Source organism: Mesoplodon densirostris, chromosome 15 (genome assembly GCF_025265405.1).
Source record: "Mesoplodon densirostris isolate mMesDen1 chromosome 15, mMesDen1 primary haplotype, whole genome shotgun sequence".
Lineage (NCBI taxonomy): Eukaryota > Metazoa > Chordata > Mammalia > Artiodactyla > Ziphiidae > Mesoplodon > Mesoplodon densirostris.
The window spans coordinates 20,526,955-20,547,785 of NC_082675.1; the positions used below are offsets into that span (position 1 = coordinate 20,526,955).

The 20,831-nt window shown below is 52.6% G+C and overlaps 1 protein-coding gene across 4 annotated transcripts in view; it reads right to left on the reverse strand.

Annotated features, from left to right (window-relative positions):
- TPST2 (tyrosylprotein sulfotransferase 2) overlaps positions 1-20,831 on the reverse strand; it is a 58,254-nt gene that overhangs the window by 13,907 nt on the left and 23,516 nt on the right. For 2 of the 4 annotated variants that reach the window (XM_060119396.1, XM_060119395.1), the window contains exons 2-3: positions 7,275-7,346; positions 1,945-2,850 (exon numbers count right to left, since the gene is read on the reverse strand). In XM_060119396.1, coding sequence (XP_059975379.1) covers positions 1,945-2,786 — 842 coding nt within the window. In that variant the 5' untranslated portion in view covers positions 2,787-2,850; positions 7,275-7,346. Of the gene's footprint in view, positions 1-1,944; positions 2,851-7,274; positions 7,347-20,831 lie in introns of those variants that run through there. The other 2 variants (XM_060119394.1, XM_060119393.1) reach the window with 2 other exon arrangements.

Below are 20,831 nucleotides of genomic sequence, written 5' to 3' on the forward strand. Positions count from 1 at the left end.
CTATTCATCTGTCGATGGACACTTAGGCTGCTTCCATGTCTTGGCTATTTTGAGTAGTGCTGCTATGAACATGGCCTCCAATATCTAATACTGTGTGATAAATCTGGTAAAGATGGCAGGAGAGAGAAAGTAAGTGTATCTAAATTAGCTAAAGAGTCATCAATAATGCTCTGGAACCACAGCTCAGTACCCTTTTGGTTTTGACAGGTGGGAGGGATAACTGTGCTCACTGAAGTATTTGCAGAAACTGATATGTTATCATTTCCTAGAGTAAAGAAACCAGAACTGTCAATAAACCAGTTATTTCATCTTTTATAACAAAATGCTTGCTGCAAAGATGTTTACAGTGAACATACCAGACATGATCAAACATGTGCCTGGCCTCTGCCACAACCCTTGTGTCTCCAGGACTTCACAGGACAGAAATCACATAGATACATCCCAGAACTTGGATAGGAGCCAGGCTTGATACGAGTCAAAGTGTCCAAAAATAGATGTTAAATAGAATATGGTGATCGTGTAGTGGAATATCATGCAGCCATTCAAAACGATGTCACTGCAGAGTGCTGGGGGCCATGGGCAAGCGTCCCAAATACAAGGTGAAAAAAGGTTACACAGGAACATGACCAGCAGGACTCCAGTTTTACCAATATACCCTGATCAAGGACCAGCAAGCCACAAATCAAAATCTGGGTGTTGGGATTATGGGTGGTTTTTCCTTCTTGTTTTATGTATTTTCCCAATTTCCTGCAATCAGGATGTATTCCTTTGGTCATCTGATGTCTTGTCATGATGATTTACAAAAATCCCAGCTCCAGCACCAACTGGTGGGGGTACCCAGCCCATGGGCGCTTCATTGCCAGGAGCTGCTGAGAGCCCCCTGCTCTGCTCAGGGATCAGGAGCTCTTGGGGGCAGAGCCTGGGAGGGTCCAGCCATGAAAGAAATGGGAGGCGTTGTCCCAGGAAGGACTGCCCTTCTACTGGGCTGTTAAAGATGCTTGCAACTGACCAGGATGGAGACATGGGGATGGCACACTCTGGTGCTGCACTGTCTCAGGAAAGGGACAGCCTCCTCAAAGGAGGAAGGCAGACAGCAAGGGACATAAAGGGAGGGAGGATGGGTCCCAGCCACAGAGAGCTTGAGAACGCGGGCACTGGAGTCCAACAGACCTGCGTTCAAATCCTGGCACCACCCTTTGCTAGCTGTGTGGCCTTAGGCCAGGAACTTTCCTGAGACTCAGTTTCTCTGTCTGTAAAATGGGGATAAGAGCAGTTCCTATGTTCTAGGTGGCTGTGGGGATTAAAGGAATAATGATTGTTTGTGGCTTCACTCAGTGCCGGCCACACAGCAGACACTCAATAAATGAGAGTGAAGGTGAGCCTGATGAGTATTCCAATAAAAGCAAGATTAACACTGAAACGATGATAACGGGAATAAACCACCTAACGTGTATTCACCCATTTGATGTTCACACGTGAACATAGGTTGATTCTATCCCTATGCTACAGATGAGGAAATGAAAGCACAGAGAGGGAGAATTACTTGCTCAAGGTCACACAGCTAAAAAGTGGCAGACCTGGGATTCAAACCCAGACAGCCTGGTTCCAGAAACTATACTCTCAACCTTTACCTGCTACAGCTCACTACAAAGCATATTCACAGTTTGGAGAGGAGTGACTGCCCCATTTTTTGGATAATAAAGCCAAAATTCAGAGAGGTACAGTGACTTATTCAATGCCACAGAGCTATGAGGTGGGAGATCTGGTTCAAGGCTGTGCTCTTAACCACTCTCTTCCCAGATCTTCTCCAGTACAACAGAGGAGGCTCAGAGAGGCACAGTGACTTGCCCAAGGCCAAGCTTGGAGGGGCAGAGCCCACCTTCCCACTGAGCGTCTCTGACTCCGGGACCAGGGGTCTGAGCGGAAGGTGGGGGCTCCACTCACTTGGACAGGGAGACGCCGCCGGGCTTGCCGATGAGGTCCTCGTGGTGCAGGACGGCGTCACTCCAGGAGATGCCGAGGAAGTCGAGGATGAGCTTGAGGGAGCGCCGGGGGTGCAGCACCAGCTGCTCGTAGTACACGGGCAGGCACTTGTCCCTGCCCACCTCCATGCACTGGGCGTACATCACCTCAATGGCCTTGTTCCACTTGGCGAGGCAGTCACGGTAGCTGCTGAGGTCGAAGCCGGCAATGGTGACCTTGCGGGTGATCATGGAGTGCACGGAGGCCCGGCCGTCCCGCACCATCAGCAGGAACTTGGAGTTGGGGAACAGGCGCGACAGGTAGACAGAGGACTTGAGCGTGAAGGGGTCTTTGTTGCAGAGGATGCGGGCCGGCTCCCCGTGCTTGGCGATCACCTCCAGGATGAAGGCCTGCATGGCGGCGTCCAGCACCTCGTCGGTCACACCCGCCTCGTCCAGCCGCAGCTTCTCCCGGCCCGACTTGGACCAGGCCTGGCGCATGGCCAGCACGCGGGGGATGATGCGGGTCTCCTCCCCGCAGCGCACCTCGGGGTGGGCGTCCAGCATCGCACGCATGAGTGTGGTGCCACTCCGAGGCACGCCCCCCACGAAGATGAGCGGCATGGCCTTGCCGTAGCGGTACTCCACGTGGTCCGTGCCCACCACCACCAGGTCCTCCTGCTCCGGCCGCATGGCCCGCCGGGGGCCCCAGGGGCCCCCCAGGGCCACCCGGCACTCCAGCACCTGCTGCCCCAGCTGGACCGCCAGCACCAGGGCCAGGGTGAAGCCGGCTGCCAGCAGTGCCCTCCGTACCGACAGGCGCATGCTGGGCCTGGGGCGGGGGGCGTGCTTCAGTGACAGGTGGGCGGGAGCCCCGCCGGGCTCACATCTGGGGAGAGAGAGGGACACGGGTGGTCAGGGAGGCCTGCGGGCTGCAGGCGCTTTACCACCCAGACCCCAAGAGCGGAAACTCTGAGGGTGCTGACGTTCAGAGCAGAACGCTGTGGGGCACTGCGTCCATCCTAACTCGTGAGACCCTCCAACAGCCCTAAGCGTAGCCGCTGTTAGTACCTCAGGGGGCCCGATGGCCTGGGTTCAAATCCCTCCTGGCTACTTCCTAGCTGTGAGATCTTGCCCAGTTCCTTAACCACTCAATGCCTCAGTTTCCCCAACTGATAAATGGAAAGAGTAATAATTCTTTCAAAAATGGACTTTCTTGAAATACATTTATGTGAAATTCTTTAAAATGTGAAAATAATAAAGCGCTAGAACATCAGATTTCAGCAGCACACTCGTTCGATAAAGACATGGGTTTGGCCTGTTCTGTTCACGGCTGTCTCCCCAGCTCCTAGCACGTTGGTGCTAGGCCGGCTGCCTGGCCCCTAGTAGATGCTTAACAAATATTTACAGAACGTGCTTGGGTCCAATGAGCGGGGCTTGGCACAGAGGAAGTGCTAGGAAATGATTATGGAACAGCGAGGAGGAAACCAAGGTACAGAGGGACTGTTCACAGTTGTCCAGCTGGAAAGCGGCCAAGCCAGGGTCCATGATTTTGACCCAGGCCAGCAGGCTCATCAGCCGGCTCTGTGTCTGCTCTGAGTGACCACAGTCTGCCTCTGCAGGAGAGGCTTTTCAAAAGATGCTAAATATCCTGGTCTGGGCTTCTTCCAGAATTGCCATCCGTTCCTTCAGTCTTCACTCAGAAGCAAACCTGCTCGAGGCTGGAGACAGGACAGTGGACAAGACAGCCAGGCCTCTGGTCTCAAGGAGCTTACAACCGAGTGGGGGATGTGGACGGTACACAAGCTACCGCCAGACCGTGACAACGGCTTGCAAAGAAATAAGCTGGACACCATGAGAGAGATCAAGAAGGGGAAGGAAGAGGGAGGTTAAGGAGGACTTCTTGGAGGAGGTGACGTCCAAGCTGAGACCTGGAGGAGAGGGAGCCGGCGGTGTGAAAACGTGTGGGAAGGGTGCTCCAGGCAGAGGGAACGGAGGGTGCAAAACCCCAAGATGGGAGAGGGTTTGGCGTGTTCAAGAACCCGAGAGGAGGCTTCTGGGGCTGGAGGGGAGGGAAGGGGAAGATGGGGCGCAGCTGCCAGGCATGTCCTCAGGGGACGGGGAAGCAGCTGGACTTACTCTAAGGGAAGCCCCTGGGGAGAGGGCCTGCAGGGGTGGGAATGGAGGCGGGGAGGTCAGTCAGGAGGCTCCTGCCCGTGTCCTGGGGAGACTTGGGGATGCTCAGACCGGGGGGGTGACGTGCGAACAGTGGGAGGGGATGACTTAGGACATGAACTATGACCCTGAGCCTAGCTCCTCACCCTTCCCAAATGTCACTAATAAAGATGATGAGACCTCAATGACAATTCTTTAGGTAGGGGCTGGTTTCAAAGAGTAGGGGTCCACCCAGCCCAGCCACCCCTTCTCTAGTCACTCAAATGTCAGATCTGTCCTCCTCCCCAATTCACCCTCAAAGCCCTTTGATTATGCAACCTCAGCCCAACGCAAAAGGTGCAGACCCAGATGCTGGACAGACAGCCCACCTCCGACCCCCCAGTCCTTCTCTGCCTCACCCCCGCTGTGTTTCAGAACCTTCGTTTCCTCTCTCACCTCTTTCTAGAATCCAAATGAGGGCCTGAGGTCTCTGGGCATTCAAGGAGTCAGACAGGCCTGGGTTCAAATCCCAGCTCTGCCATTTCCTGTGTGGCTATGTGAGCTTGGGCAACAGACTCCACTTCTCTGAGCCTCACCTGTAAAATGGGTCTAAGAGTGTCCACCTCAAAGGGCTATTATGAACATTAAATGACCCCCTTTAAGAACTTAAGAGTGTGCCCAGCACATAGGGAGCATTTGATAGAATATTAGCCATGATCACTGACTGGTTATTCATCTACCCCAACATTTCATGAGTTCCTACTGTGTGCGGGAGTTGGGCTATGGAGTTAAGAGACACAGCCTCAGCCCCCCGAGTCTACTCATACTGTGGACCCACACTAGGGAGGGGGTGACAGGTTCGACCTGTGTAGGTGAGGGAAGGCTTCCTGTAGGAGGCAGCCCTTGTGCCGAGTTCTGAGCAGTGGACAGGGAAGTTGTGAACAGCCAGGTGGAGAAGAGAGAGAAGGGAGTTCCTGGCAAAGGGAACAGCCAGTGCAAAGTCACAGGCAGGAAAGAGCCCAGCATGACGGGGGGCTTCAGGTGGCTTGGCGAATAGGACAGGGTCTGGAGGGAAAGCAGTGGGAGGCGGCTTTCTTCTTTGGATGGGAGGTTCAGCCGAAACCACTAAAGGACCCGGTTGGCAGCTGGACCAATCCAGCCACAAGGGCCTGGGCTGCCTGGGGCCCCTCAGGCCACAGCAAGTGGAAAATAAACATCAAAGCTGAAGAAGCACACAGCCTCGGGGCCTGGGGTCGAAACTGCTAAGAGGCCCTGGCATTTCCTGGCCATGCGTATTTGGGAGAGTCACTTCCTCCATCTAAGCCACAGTTTCCTCAGCTGCAAAGACGGGTGGGTCCACTGACCTCAAAGGCTGCTGTGAGGGTTCTAGAAGCGACTGACAAAGCAAAGATGAGTCTCATCCGGAGGTTGCTGGCATCTCTGAGCATCAGAAAATAGCTGGGGACCCTCTCCCCAGAAACCTGAGCCTATCATATGCTGCTGAAACTGTTGGCAGTTCATGTGTGCACTGGATTCATGTCTGGCATGGGGAAATCTAATTCCAGGGCTACTTTCAGTGGGGAAGCAGGCTGGACAGGACATAAAGTCCCTCAGAAATCCCTCTATGGAGCTCTCGGCTTCTTTAAATGCTCACTGAAATTCTCCCCTTAGACCTGAGAGTAGAATTCTTCCAATGATTATTATTTCAGTGTCAAAATCCTGGGGGACTGTCAATCACACTTTAGCTTGAATTAGTACAATCACCCTTTCTTCCTGACACTTTGTGGGGAGTGAAAGACTGAAGCTTTGGGAACAGATGGCGATGGGGGATGCAGAGAAAGGGAGAAAAGGGGATAATTTGGGAAAGTGGTTTCCAAAAAGGATAGACAGAGTGTGCCTGCCCGTGTGTGTGTGTGTGTGTGTGTGTGTGTGTGTGTTTATGTACTCTTCGAGCTTCTGTTTGGGGTTGGAAGTGATTTGGATACTAAATACCAGGGGGAAAGGCCTGGAAGAAGGGATAGACAGAATTTTTAAAAATGTTATCAACTCATGAGTTTTGCTTAATACTGAGCATTCATCTGGCTACAGCACTTCAAAACAAAGCACTGAGTTGTGTGTTTTTACATTTACTGAGCACGTCCTCTGCTAAAGTTTATTCCATGCCTCACGTAGCAGGATCCTCTCCACCACCTCTGGGGTAGGGATGCCTCCTGCCCAGCAAGCAGCTCAGAGAGAAGAGGCAACTTGCCCGAGATGGATGGCGTGGCTGGAGTGGCAGGCCTAGGTCAGATCAGGCTGAGGCTGAGCTGTTCACTGTCCTTGGACAGCACCCAGCGAAGGGCTCATCTCAGTCGCCAGAAGAAAACAGCTCAAAGCGGGCAAGTCAGTCGTGAGGAGGAGACTGCACAGACCTGGAGGATGGCTTGAGAAGCAAAGGCAGGGCCACTTGGCAGAGGGAAAGCAGCTGGGAGCCTGCGAAGCAGAAGGTGGCTTCCTGACCACCCAGAATCAGAGACTCCGCCCATTCCAGGATGGGCCAGAGGGCCCAGCCCAGGGTCTCCGGCCGGCCCTCCATCCCCACCACCCTGTTGGACCCTGTTGAGGGAGGTGTCCCGGCATCCTGGCAGTGAGGATGGTGGCTAAGACCCTCAGACTTGGAGTCTTACAGCCCCAGGTTCAAATCCAGCCCCTGCCACTTGCCAGCTGGAGAGCCGGACAAGGGACTTCGCCTCTCTGAGCTTCTGTTTCCTCCTCCAAAAAAGGGGGGGATGATAAGAAGCTTTTCTCAGGGAGCTATTATGAGGTTCAGGGAGCTTTTGTGTGACGGGCAAAGCAAGCACACCAAGAACACTGATGCTGGAAGGTGGCACGCAGAGGGTTTGTTTCTGGCCGTGCCTTGAATCTGCTCACTAACGCCGGGTAAGTCCTGCCTCCTCTGGGACTCAGCCTTCTCCCATCACCAGGAGAATCATTTTCCTAAGGGGTGAGGAAGAGCAGAGGCCTGCCCTCTCCATGCTGCTGGGATCCAGCTTTGTCTGGCACTGGATTTCTAACAGAGGAGAGAGCTGCCTGGGGGAGTTTGCTCGGCTGCCCAATCAGGAGGCTGGGGGCTGTCCCTGGAGGAGCTGGGTCTCTGGGGGACCTTCGGGAAGCACTTACCTCCCCTGGACACTCTCATCCCTGGGATCTAGCCCTCGTGGCTGCTTGCTAAGACTCTCCACGGGTTGAGCCCTGCAGAGGCAGAAGAGACGCTGCATTAGGTGCATTAGGGGTGGGTGCTATGGAGAGGGGCTGGGCCCCCTCCGAGGGGCAGAAGGGGATGCTGGGCTTCCCAAGGGTGCCCGACAGTGACTCTGGGGGACGAGCGGCAAAGCAGGGACAGGCCACCTCAGCCCAAGATGTTGAAGCTGGGGTCTAAATTCACTGACTCAGCCAGGGAGTGAACTGGCCCACTTCTCAGGCAGAGGGGTGTCAGCTGAGAACCTGAGCTAAGGCACTGCTGCCTTAGCAAGTCATGGGTCTCTTACAACTGGGCTCTCCCTTCTTCTTGGCCCAGGGACCTTGGATTTCACGAAAAGTAACAAGAAGCAACAACCACCACCACTGTACCACTAATCACCATCTGGAATTGCTGGATATGGTTGAACAGGCTGTGCACTGCTCCACTCCCAAGGGCACTGCGGACCCAGCCTATGACAAATACGGCGCCCCCTGGAGTTGGGCAATGCCGTGCCGCCACTGCCACCTAACACTGACCAAATGCCTGCTGTGAGTGCCTGGTGCCATTTAATCCCCCAACAAGGAAAGTACAGTACTCCCAATTTTACAGGTAGAGGAAGAGCAACTGACTCGGGGAACCAGGATCGCCATCCACATCTGTGGGACTCTGACGCCCAGCTCTTAACCACTGCATTAAAGGAATGGGCCGTGAACTCACGGGGTCTGGCATGAAGCCTGGCTGATGGGGAACCAAGGGGATCCTGGTGTACATGTCACTACTATGTCCTTACCATTTACTGGGGGAGGGGGTGGGTGGCAGGTTTTTAGTCCAATTCTTGCCTTCTCCCATTTTACAGATGTGAAAATTGAGGCTTGGGAGCAAAAATCTCTTCACAGAGTCACAGAGTCTGAGGCTCAACTTCCCTCTGCTTAGTCCCAGCCCAAGAGGTGGGGTGGGGGGGTTTAAGGATGCAGCTCTGGAGTTGGATGATTCCCTGACTAGGTAGATTGTTGTTCTTCTGAGCCTCGGTTTTCCTATGCTGTAAAATGGGCTATTGGGAGGTTTAAACAAGACAATAGCAAATACTCAAAAATCTCAGCAATTATTTTATTTGTGCCATGATGCAAATACATTGGGCGTAGGACCATTTTTGGGGTCCTCTTTCCCTTCCTATTCGCCCTCTCCTTGCCTCTATACAGTTTTTTTTCCTCTCCCTGAAATACCAGGGATTAGTATATCTAACCCCAGGAGGAGAAGGGTTCCCAGACCCTCCCCCTCCTCCCAGCTACAGAATACACAGGCCTGGCATTCCCAGGGCATATGGGTGGCCAGTGAAGAGAAGCCTGGTTCTTGGAATAACAACAACAAACACAATTAGGGACCAGGGCCCTTGAAGCTTTTCCGGAGACGGAGACGAGATGGCTCAGGCCCAGCTGCCCTGAGGCGGCCCTTGAAATGCCAGAGAGTTCAAGAGGCCTGCCAGGCGGGCAGCTCCCACGGCCCCTTTCAGGGCGGTGAAACGGGGCTGTCAGAGCCTTCAGGCACTCAGAGCTGCAGACGCCAAGACTCCGACATGACGCATTAGCCACAGGTCCGTATTTAAATTTAAATTAAGTAAAATGGGGACCTCCCTGGTGGCGCAGTGGTTAAGAATCCACCTGCCAATGCAGGGGACACGGGTTCGAGCCCTGGTCCAGGAAGATCCCACATGCCACGGAGCAACTAAGCCTGTGCGCCACAACTACTGAGCCCACGTGCCATAACTACTGAAGCCCACGCATCTAGAGCCCATGTGCTGCAACAAGAGAAGCCACCGCAATGAGAAGCCCACGCACCTCAACAAAGAGTAGCCCGCGCTCGCCACAACTAGAGAAAGCTGGTGCACAGCAACGAAGACCCAATGCAGCCAAAATAAAATAAAATAAAATAAAATAATTAAAAATAAATAAATAAAGTAAAATTAAATAAAATTTAAAATCCAGCTCCTCATTGGCACTGGTCACAATTCAAGAGCCCAGTGGCCCCCCGGGGGCTACCATACTGGGCAGAGCAGATTTAGGATGGAGTCAGCACATGATGGCCCTTGGGCCAAATCCACCCCTCAGCCTGTTTTGTAAGGCCTGCAAGCTAAGAATGACTTTTATATTTTTTTTTTGTAAGGGAAATAGGAGGAAGAGGACACGGGGCGGGGCTGGGGGGAGGAGGAGGGGGAAGCAGCAGCAATAAGAAAAATTCTGCATGTTCCGCAAAACCTGAAATATTTACTATCTGGTCATCTATAGAAAAAGTTTTCAGGCCCCTGATCTAGAATATTCCCATCATTCACACAAAGTTCTATTGGACAACACAGACTTGGAAGACACATGAGAGGCATGGGGAGGGGTCACTGAGCCCTCCTTTTCTTGTAGGAGGAACATCAGCAACTTATTAAGCACCACTGTATATTTAACACGAGACCAAGGGTGTTCCACACTGATACCTCATTTTATCCTCACAATAACTCAGTGGCAGGGCGGAGTGGGGAGGGGGCGCCTTGGTTCTCCAATTTACGGATGACAAAGGCCCATGGGGGTGCAGGGTAAGCACGACTATGCCAAAAAGCGAAACCACCAAGTCAACCGAACCAACCAGCAAACACAAACCCCATGTACGAAAAATGAGAAGGGAACAGACTCAAAATGCCACAGGGGTGGTAGGTGATAATATTTTTCTCCTAAAAACACATGGTGTTGGGCTTCCCTGGTGGCACAGTGGTTAAGAATCCACCTGCCAACGCAGGAGACCTGGGTTCAAGCCCTGGTCTGGGAAGATCCCACATGCGGCAGAGCAACTAAGCCCGTGCGGCACCACTACTGAGCCTGTGCTCTAGAGCCCACGAGCCACAACTGCTGAAGCCTGCATGCCTAAAGCCCATGCTCCGCAACAAGAGAAGCCACTGTAATGAGAAGCCCGCGCACCACAACAAAGAGTAGCCCCCGCTCGCAGCAACTAGAGAAAAGCCCATGCACAGCAACAAAGACCCAACGCAGCCCAAAATAAATAAATAAATAAATAAATTTATTAAAAAAAACAAACAAAAAGAACACATGGTGTTGTTATATTACCTTGATCTATATAATAATAAAATGGCTAGGATTTTTTTTTTTTTGCGGTACACGGGCCTTTCACTGTTATGGCCTCTCCCATTGCGGAGCACAGGCTCTGGACGCGCAGGCTCAGCGGCCATGGCTCACGGGCCCAGCCGCTCCGCGGTACATGGGATCTTCCCGGACCGGGGCACGAACCCGTGTCCCCTGCATCGGCAGGCGGACTCTCAACCACTGCGCCACCAGGGAAGCTCTGGCTAGTATTTTTTGAATTGTATGCCAGCCATAGTAGGGGGTCAGACTGCTTGGGCTCAAATCCTGGCTCCCCCAGTTACTGGCTGTGTTATCTTGGCAAGTCACTTAACCTCTCTGAGCCTCAGTTTCCTTCTGTAAAATGGAGATGACAACAATACCTCCTAGGAGGCTCATGTATGGCACCAGGGCACTAGAAATGTGGCTAGTGTAAATGTGGAACTAGCCTCATACGAGTATTGGGAAGCACAAATGTTAGAACATGTTAGAACAGAACCTGGCACATAGCAGGTGTGCCTTACTAAGAGGGAAAGCCAGTTTCCAAATCTGGTTCTGTCTTAACAATAACATCCTTGGTCTCATGTCACATGGCTCATAAAATGGGGGCAGCAGGAGAGGATGGGAGAGGACTTCCTCCCTTCCCACTGACCCACGGGCTGCCCTGAATGACCACGGGAAGGAAGGGGAGGGGAGGGGGGCTGGTCAGTCTTCAAGATGCCCTTAGGCCGGATTCATTCATTCCCCAAATGTTTACTGAGCACGTACTATGCTTGGAAGTAGATGCTGGAACACGTCAAGGGCGGCACACCAAGGCCTCGGCCCTTACGGAGATGATGTTCTAGTGGGGATCCAGGAAACCAGCATGTCAGGTAATCACGACTGTGATTGTGTAATGCCCCCGGCAGGAGGGGAAGACCTGCCCTAAGGGGTCAGACTCATTTGAACTTTCCAATTCTGCATGATTTCTCCAAGCTCAAGAGGTTCCCAAGGTTGGGGGGCAGGGGTGGGGGGCTGGAGCACAGGACGCCAGCTCAGGGGGCAGGTCATGGCACTTGCAGAGGAGCCTTGGAGGGGTACCTGGTAGCCACATGCCCAAGCTCAGCCATCAGCCTCGCAAGCCCTCTCAGTGGGGACCAGCTCCCAAACATTCCATCACCATGGCGACCACCTACCCTGCTGGGCCCTGAGACCTCACTGCTCCAAGCCTCCCGAGCAGAGACGGGAGCTCCCCCTTCAGGATCCCTGGGGATCAGAGACCTCCAACCCACCCGGGAGGGAAGCCAGCCAAGAAGGGCCTGCCAGAATCCAACAGGGCAAGAGGAAGAGGCAAAAGAATAATTCTGAGGTTTTGGATGAGGCTTGAGCATAAGAAGCACCATGGGGTGGCTCAAGAGGAAAGAAGAAAAGCCAGGTTGCAGCGTGGCCTTAGAAATATTAGCTCAGACTTACCAAGCACCTTCTGTGCACCAGGTACTGAGCTAAGGGTTTTACATATATCACGGATTTTGTCCTCACCACCCTGTCCATGACCCCATCTGACTCTCCCTTATTAACCTTTTTTTTTTTTTTTTTTTTTTTTGCGGTACGCGGGCCTCTCACTGTTGGGGCCTCTCCCGCTGCGCAGCACAGGCTCCGGACACGCAGGCTCAGCGGCCATGGCTCACGGGCCCAGCCGCTCCGCGGCATGTGGGATCTTCCCGGACCGGGGCACGAACCCGTGTCCCCTGCATCGGCAGGCGGACTCTCAACCACTGCGCCACCAGGGAAGCCCCCTTATTAACCAACTCTTTATTGGGGCTCAGAGAGGTAGGTTCACATGCCCAAGGCCACAGAGCTGGTAAGCAGGGGAGTAAAAGGAAAACCCAAATCTTCCTCTCTCTCCATAGCCCATGCTCCTAGATCCCTCTCTTTCTTGATGAGCTTTGCATGTGTTTTTAACCTAAAATGATCAAAGCTGGACCCCCACGTGCCACCCTGCCTCCCTCTCAGAGGCCCAGTTCAGCACCCTGTTGGCACAAGCTCAGGGTGGGGAGTGATGAGGGCGGAGGTTACTTCTTGGCTCTTGTACTCAAGAGGCTGGGTGTCCTCCATCAATCCAGCTCTCCAAGCCTCAGTGTTACCATCTGAGAAATGGGAGTAACATTTGGGACAAAGAGAGTCATGAGGAATTCCATAACTTCCTTGTGCCCAGCACAGACGTGCAGAAACGTCAGCACTGAATATTATGATCGTTGTCATCACAGCACGCGGATGAAGACTGGAAGGAACACGAAGACGAAGAAGCCAGTGGCCCAGTGAGGCGGGGTTGGCAAACTTCTGTGAAGGGCCAGGAAGCCAATGATTTTGGCCCCGTGGGTCAGAGGGTCTGTGACAGCTACCCACTCTGCCTCTGCACCGTGAAAGCAGCCAGAAACAACACATCCAGGAACGCACAGGGCTGGGTTCCAGCCGAGACTATTTACGAAATCAGGCGGCAACCTCGATGCATCCCTCAGGCCATCGTGGGCCAGGCCCCTGCTCTGTATGAGCTCCCAGGGGAACCGGGACAAACCCACAAAACGCAAATGCCGTGGGTGACCGTGGAAGCCGGTGTATATTCGGGTTCTGGGCCCAATCTCAGAAGGCCTAGTGGGAGGACTCAGGCAGCCGGCCTCTGGTGAGAAAAATGGACAACTCAGGAAAATATTTGATATTTTTTAGAAAAAGAAATGCACGTGCGCACACAGAATCATCCGGTGTCTGGCCTGTTGCCAAGTAAAGATTTAAGGAGAGAGACCTGTGTGTGCCTGCACTTTGCTGTGCATTTTGCCTCTAACAACCCGGGGAGTAGGGGGAGGCACGCTTATTAGCCTCAGAGGCGGAAGCTGAGGCTCAGAGAGGTGAAGTGTGCAGCCCGAGGTCACACAGATAGGAACAGTCTGAGCCTGAAGTGGAACCCGGTTCTGTCTGATGCCAGAAGCCAAGCTTTTAACCATCACCCCCAGACCTCTACCCTGCCCATCTCACGGATGGGGGCGATGCATGTCCAAGGTCATGCAGCTGCCCAGGGCAGTAACCAGCTCGGCCTCTTGGCTCCCATGTCCCAGCCTTGCCCCCAGCGCCTGGTGCAGCCCTCCCTCTGGGCTTCCTGTTCAGGAACACACGGCCCCTGCCTGATAAAGAGTATAAACAGGAAAGGGCCAGGGTGACCTTGCAAGGCCCGGGCTTCCTTCACCCACGCCACCCCCACACACACACACACACAACCTGTCTCCATTCCTGTCTAGAAGTTTCCAGAAGTAGGGGTGGGGGGGTGGGATGGGCACTGCAGTGGGAGTTGTACACTCTGGGCTTGGAGTCCCGGTTCTGGTGGTTACTAGCAGCACAGCCTTGGCTGGAGCAGAGCAGGTAAAGAGCGATGTTACCTAACTCCCCTGTGCCTCAGTTTTCTCACCTGTGGGTGCTAACGTGAACTGACAACGCTCAGAGCTTTGTTACTGTATCACTGTTATTTCTCCCCTTTAAGGTGGTTCGAAACCTCTGCGCGCATCAGAATCACCTGAAATTCTTAAAAGACAGATTCCTGGGTCCTGCCCCCAAATATTCTGACTTGGAAGTTCCCCGACGGAGCCCAGGGATCTGCACTTACCGAGCACTGCCCCTCCCCCTGAGCTATGAAACACTGCGTGGGGCACTGAATTCAGCATTTGAGGGCTATATACTGGCCAGGCTCGGGGACTGCAGTGGTCCCAGCATGGAGGCCAAGAGCCGGACAGGCCCAGGTGCAATCTGGGCTCACCCACCCACCAGCTGTGTGACCCTGAGCCAGCGACTTCTCCTCTCTGGGCCTTACTTGCCTCCTCTCCAGAATAAGGGTGCAAAGTGCACCCGCCTGGTGGGCTGTCGTGAGGCTGGCACGCGGCATGAGCTTAGTGACATCGTTTCTTAGGAGAGACACAGGTCTGCCAGTGAGGAGTGTCAGGGCAACAGACACAGGACAGACAGACAAGCCACCCAGAGGGGGGTGGACCCCAGGACAGGGGGCGTGCACATCCGGGTGCTAGAGCTCCCAGGGCCACACCAAACAGTCAGCCGGACGGACCCCGCACGGGGCAGCGTCCAGCACCATCACTGACTCTCTCACAGCCCAGAGGGAGAAAGCACCTCTCTGATCAGGGCACAAATAAGAAATGCAGGGCTTCCCTGGTGGCGCAGTGGTTGAGTCCGCCTGCCGATGCAGGGGACACGAGTTCATGCCCCGGTCCAGGAAGATCCCACATGCTGCGGAGCGGCTGGGCCCGTGAGCCATGGCCGCTGAGCCTGCGCGTCCGGAGCCTGAGCTCCGCAACGGGAGAGGCCACAACAGTGAGAGGCTCGCGTACCGCAAAAAAAAAAAAAAAAAAAAAAGAAATGCAGACTAGGGAAGCGGCTGTCCATGCTCTCAGGGCAATGCTGGGCAGCGGTAGGACTTAAACCCACGCCCAATCGGGTCTTTGACCTTTCCGCTGCCATGGACCCTATCAGCCATCTGGTGAAATCTATGGACCCCTTCCCAGAAGAGTGTTTTTAAATGGAATCAATTACGTAAGAGTAAAAGGAAACCATTTATAGTGGAGTCTGGCTAAGAACACACTGATGAAGATGCTGTGATACCGTCACCTATACAGTGCTTGATTAAAGCCATGAATAAGCAGATCGAGGGGTGGGTCTCATAGCGACTGTCATTTGCGTGTTGTGATGGGTAGAGGTGTCTGCGGCAACAGGAATATGATATGAGCATACATATGGTTTCTATTGGTGACCAAGGCCCAACTACTGCTGCTACTACTATGACTGCCATTTGTCACCTACACTGATGTCTGGAGATATTAGTATAAATAAAGATGTCATTTTTTTTTCCTGTCCAGATTCCTGGGCCCCCGGGAACCAAAGACTGTGACTCGGGGAGCCAGGAGCCGCACCTCTGCCTCAGGAGGGCCCTGGGTCCCATTCCTCCCCCTCCCTGCCCATTCCCTCGCTCCACCATCGAACGAGAGCATGGGAAGGGTGTGTACCAGGAAAAGCTCAATGGCATATCCTGGGGTGTGGTTTAGCCGTTTTGATTTTATTTAAAAAATAAAAGGGACTTCCCTGGTGGTCCAGTGGTTAAGACTCTGCGCTTCCACTTCAGGGGGCCCAGTCAGGGAACTAAGATCCTACATGCCGTGTGGCACAGGCAAAAAATAAATAAATACATTTTTAAAATAAATAAATAAAAATCAGAGACAATAGAACTATTATGAAAGGCATGTGACGTCCACCCATGCTGGCCTCACACGCCAGCACATGACCTTGGAGAGTAACTCCAGTCAGAAGTGGGTGGAGGACATCAGGGACCGGAGTGGGGGTGACCTTGGCCTCAGACACTGCACACAGGGCCCTGAGGGGAAGCAGAACAAGGTGTGTGCATCTCCACCGCCAGCAGAGGACAGAGTCCCAGGTATGTGGTCAGTCAGCCCGGGTGTACACCTGCCTCTGCTCCAGGCCCCTAGCGGTGTCCTCTCCTCTCCCTGTGCCTCAGTTTCCTCATCTGTAAAATGGGTCCACCAACTCTTACTAGCAAGGCTGCGGCGAGGATTTAAGTGAGATGGAGGCTTAACTGTGAGAAAGCACAGAGGGCTGAGGCTGATGCTGTAGCTCTTGGATAAATATGGGTTCCATACGAACCTGTGAGACAGAAGTCAGCAATGGGGGGCAAGAGGGTGGGGAAAGGAGGTTGGCGGGGCCCAGGCTGTAAGTAAGGAGCTTGGGGTTATCCTGGGGGCAGTGGGAAGTGGCGCGTGCTGGTGAGGTTGGGGCTCTGGGGGTGGACACGGCTCTTTCTAGTGTAGGATGGCTTAGTAGGCGAGGCCAGGTGAGAGGTGTCGGAGGATCCAGGGACCACCTCAAAGGAGAGGAGACAGAGGACAGAGGGAAGAAGGTGGCCAAGAGGCCAAATGCTCTGGGCCAGAGGAGGTGACACAGAGACCCCACTCTAGCCTCAGGCCAGGCAAACTCACAGCCCTTCTTGCCATGGGCCTCACCGGCCTCATCTGCCCAATGGGAGCTGGAAGGGAGAAAGTGGCCAGGGAGCGCCTGGCCACCCAACGGAGAGCGAGAGGTTTGCCTGGCAGGGTCGGGATGATGAGGCCGTGACCGGAAAATTTAAGGGGGTGCCCCCAACTCAGTAATCAAGATCAATAACATCTTAATGCAACGTTTAAAAACGAATGCCCAAAAACAATGACGAACAAAACATATTTTTAAATAGGATAAATAATGGCGCTATGCTAAGCTGTATTAGAGCCTGAGGCAAAAGGGAAACAAATCAGTAATAGTGATCCTGTCTTTGTTTAAAATGTGGACATATTGTTCATCATGGATATTTTTTTTGCTAACGGCTTTACTGAGCTCTAATTCATATATTGTAAATTCACCTATTTAAAGTGTACAATTCAACAGTTTTTCGTGCATTCACAGAGTTGTGCGAACATCACCACGATCAATTTTAGAATATCTTCATCACCCCACGGAGAAGCACCACACTCAAGCTACACCCCCTACCCCTCCTCCCCCCAGCCCCTGGCAACCACTAATCTACTGGGTTGGCCAAAAAGTTCGCTCTGGTTTTTCCGTAACATTTTAGGGAAAAACCCGAAAAAACTTTATGGCCAACCCAATACTTTCTGTCTCTATGGATTTGCCTCTTCTGAACATTTCATATAAACGGAATAACATAAAACAGGGTCTTTCGCTTCTTTCCTTTAGCATAATGTTTTCAAGGTTCACCCGATGGTTTTGATTTTTTTTTAATTTGCATTAAAATAGTATTTATCTTGACTGCTGAGCTTTGGGGCACTCCCTTAAATTCTGTACCCAAGTCAAGTGCCACATATACCTAATCTCAGCTCTGGGTCTTGGGGTCCCTCCAGACTAAACCCGTGTATCTGCAAACCCTAAACTGAGAACACAGTTCTGTTCACACTGTACCCAGGAGCTGGCGAGCTTGGGACACCCCCCAAAACACCCCCGGCCTTGACAGCAGAGGCTGCTGGGAGTCCCTTGAGGAAATCCATGTGGAGTGGTGGAAATGGGTCCCCACAAAGCCCCACTCCTCCTGGAGTGATTCTGTCTCCACCTGCCCTGAGAAATCCTACTGCAACTTCTGCTTTGAGATGAGCATTTACTGAGCTCTGGCTGTATACATCATGTGTCACCTCTCCACACACTGGGCTCAGTGGGCAGCCACTTCATTCCCTTTCCTTGGACAGTCACAGTGTACCCACCTCAAAGACACAGGGCATCTGAGAACATGGGAGGTGAGACACATGGCAGGGTGGCCCAGTGGTTAAGGGCCTGCATGGAGGGCTCGGAAAGGGCTGGGGCCACATCCGGCTCTGCCAAGGACAGGCCAGGAGACCTGGGCCTGGTTAACATCAACAGCCTCAGTTTCCTCATCTGTAAAATGAGGCTGAGCTGCCCACCTCAGAGGGTTGCTGTGATGACCACTGAGGCAAGTGCTTAGGGTAGGACCCAGCAGGAGGAGGATTTCAGTAAATGCCAGCTCTTAATTTATCATCATCTCTAACTAGACACCCTAATTAAATATTCCACAGTACAACAATAACAGACCTGCTATTTTTTACGGATACGACCATAAAAAAAGGATTCATTACCCAATGGGTCATCTGGGATGTGATGTTAGGTGATAAAAAGGTTATCTGATTCCACTCTGGTAGATATTTATGTTGGGAAAATACTCCAGAAAGGTATACCCTAAACTGCTAACTGGAGCTTCATTGATTTCTCCTTTTTTCTCTCTGAATTTTCTAACTATTCTACAGTGGATATTTATCAATGGTGTGATATAAAATAAAAGAATGGAAAAAAGAAATTGGGTGATTTCTAGGTTTTTTGCACAATATTGAGACCTTAAGCCTCGGAATGTAGAGCTGGCCTTGGAGGAAACCTGGTGAAAGCCCAGAGAGTCTGGCCAAGGTCACACAGCAAGGTCATGGTGCAACCAGGCCTGGGCCCAGCTCTCCAGACACACCGACCCAGGCTCCTCCCTGCTGGCATCATGCTGGTTCATTCTCCTAGTAAGATGAGGTAGGCTGGCCTCCTGGTTAAGAGCCTGGCTCTGGAGTCAGGCTGCAGATCTTGGCGGGGCCATGAGCTACATGACCCTGGGCAAGACACTTAACTTCTGTGGGCATCAGTTTCCTCCTCTGTACAATGAGAATCAGACTTGCAGCAGTGCCATAGGGCTTTTGTAAGAGTTAAATAAGATAATGCATGAAAAGCACTTTGTACCATGCTTACCAAACAGTAGGTACTCTAGGCCCTATTATTATTATTGTTACTATTATTATTACTACCAGTGTTAGTATTTGGAATCTAGCACTGTCATAGAGAATCTTTTGTAGGGCATGGAATGCTAACTCAACAGGAAGGAAATTTCGACTTGGGTACTAGGGAGCCATGGCAGGTGTTTGAGCAGGAGAGGAGCAGTATGACTCTGCAGCTGCACAGGGCTGTCAGCCAGCGCCCACCTACAGGGACTGTCTCCGCCAAGGTCCTCCATCACAGGCTCCACATCCTTGGCAGTCCTCCCAGAGCTGCTGGGCCAAACCACAGTGCAACTGCCACAGGCTACAGCCCTGCCACCTCCGGCCTTGCCTGCTTCCTGGGTGCCAGCTGGGCTGGTGGACATCAGGTGATCAACAAGCTGGGGGACTTGAAGCAGCCCACACAGCCTCACATGTGGTGACCAGGAGGTCCAGATGCCCGGCAGGGAACACAGGGTGGCAGAGGAGAAGTGGCCCCTACATCAGAGCCATGAAGACCGATTTTCAGTCAAGCCTAGCTCCTACTTTGCTGTGTGACCTTGGGAAAGTCCCTTCCCATCTCTGAGCTCAAGTTTGCCGATATGGAAAGAAGAGCTTAACTGCTTCATATGCTTAGGGGCTGCCAGAGGGATGCAACACAATAAAACAACAATGGTTTCCTCTGACTGCGCTCCTGCTAGGTGCCAGGCGCTGTGCTGAGCACTTCAGGTGTGTACTCTCACTAAATCCCTGCACTCTAGAAGTGGGTCCCTGGGCCATCCCTGTTTTTTAAATTTATTTAATTACTCCAGTCACAGTTATAATCTCCATATTTAAAAATAATAGAAAAGGCTTAAGTCTCCTTGGAGCAAACTCTCCAGTCTTGTCCTCTTGCCTCATTTCTAAGAGGTAACCGCTGTCGATCATCTTAGGGAGGAGCCCCCCACACCTGCTTTCCATGAAGTTACAGCCAAAATCATATCTGAATGGAAATCACATAGGGCCTCTCTCCCACCCTCCCTGACACCCATCCTTTCGTCCTTCCATTCACCCTTCCTCCTTCTAGCCACATACTGTCCTATCACACAGTAGATCTCAACTGGGCCTGATTTTGCCCCTCTGGGGCAAACTGGCAATGTGTGGAGACAGTCTGGGCTCTAGGGATCATCTGATGGGTAGAGGCCAGGGATGCTACAATGCCCAGCACCCACCACAAAGAAATCATCCAGCCCCAAATGTCGGTAATGCTAGGGCTGAGAGGCCCTGGATCACACATAACCTGAAACTGGCTCGGTTCACTCCACACCAGGTTGGGGAGATTTTCCCATGTCAGCATACTGATTCTGTCATTCAGTAAACACCGCCTGAGCACCTACTGTGTGCCAGGCCCTGTTCTAGCATGGGGCCACATCAGTTAATGACACAGGCAAAGCCCTGGCACTCAGAGAGTACTGCCATCCTCTCAGGAGACAAGACACATCAATGTGCAGGCCCCAATGGGTCTCCCTCCCTCTTTTTAATTGCTCCAGAGCATCCCCGGCAGGGATGGCTGACCATTCATTTGGCCAAAGCCTTCCTGATGGACATTTAGGCTATTTTCATCTTTGATGCAACATGCCCCATCACAAAGGGACATGCCTCCTTGTGCTCGTGAGTGAGAGGCACCCCACGGCCTTGATAATGCATCAGCAGGGTTCCCTGGAAGCTTGCTAGTCCCACTCCAGAGGTACAGGATCAGAGTCTGCATTTTACCCAGCCGTCGGGCATCCCCACGCACATTAAAACTTGAGAAGCACGGCTCCACTCTAAGTAGCCACCTAAAAGCAGTTGGCTGGCTTGGGGGCCAGGCATCCTCTACATTTCAGCAGAAGTGCCTTCCAAAGACCCTCCTGCCAACAGTCTGCAATTCCCCCATCTGCACCAACTCTGTATTGTCAGATGTCACTGTTTTTGCCAAGCTGACGATTCCTCCCATTTTCCAGATGTGCAGACTGAGGCTAGACAACCAAAACCCGGGGCTGATGACTTCTAAGGCCTCTGCCATCTCTGGCTT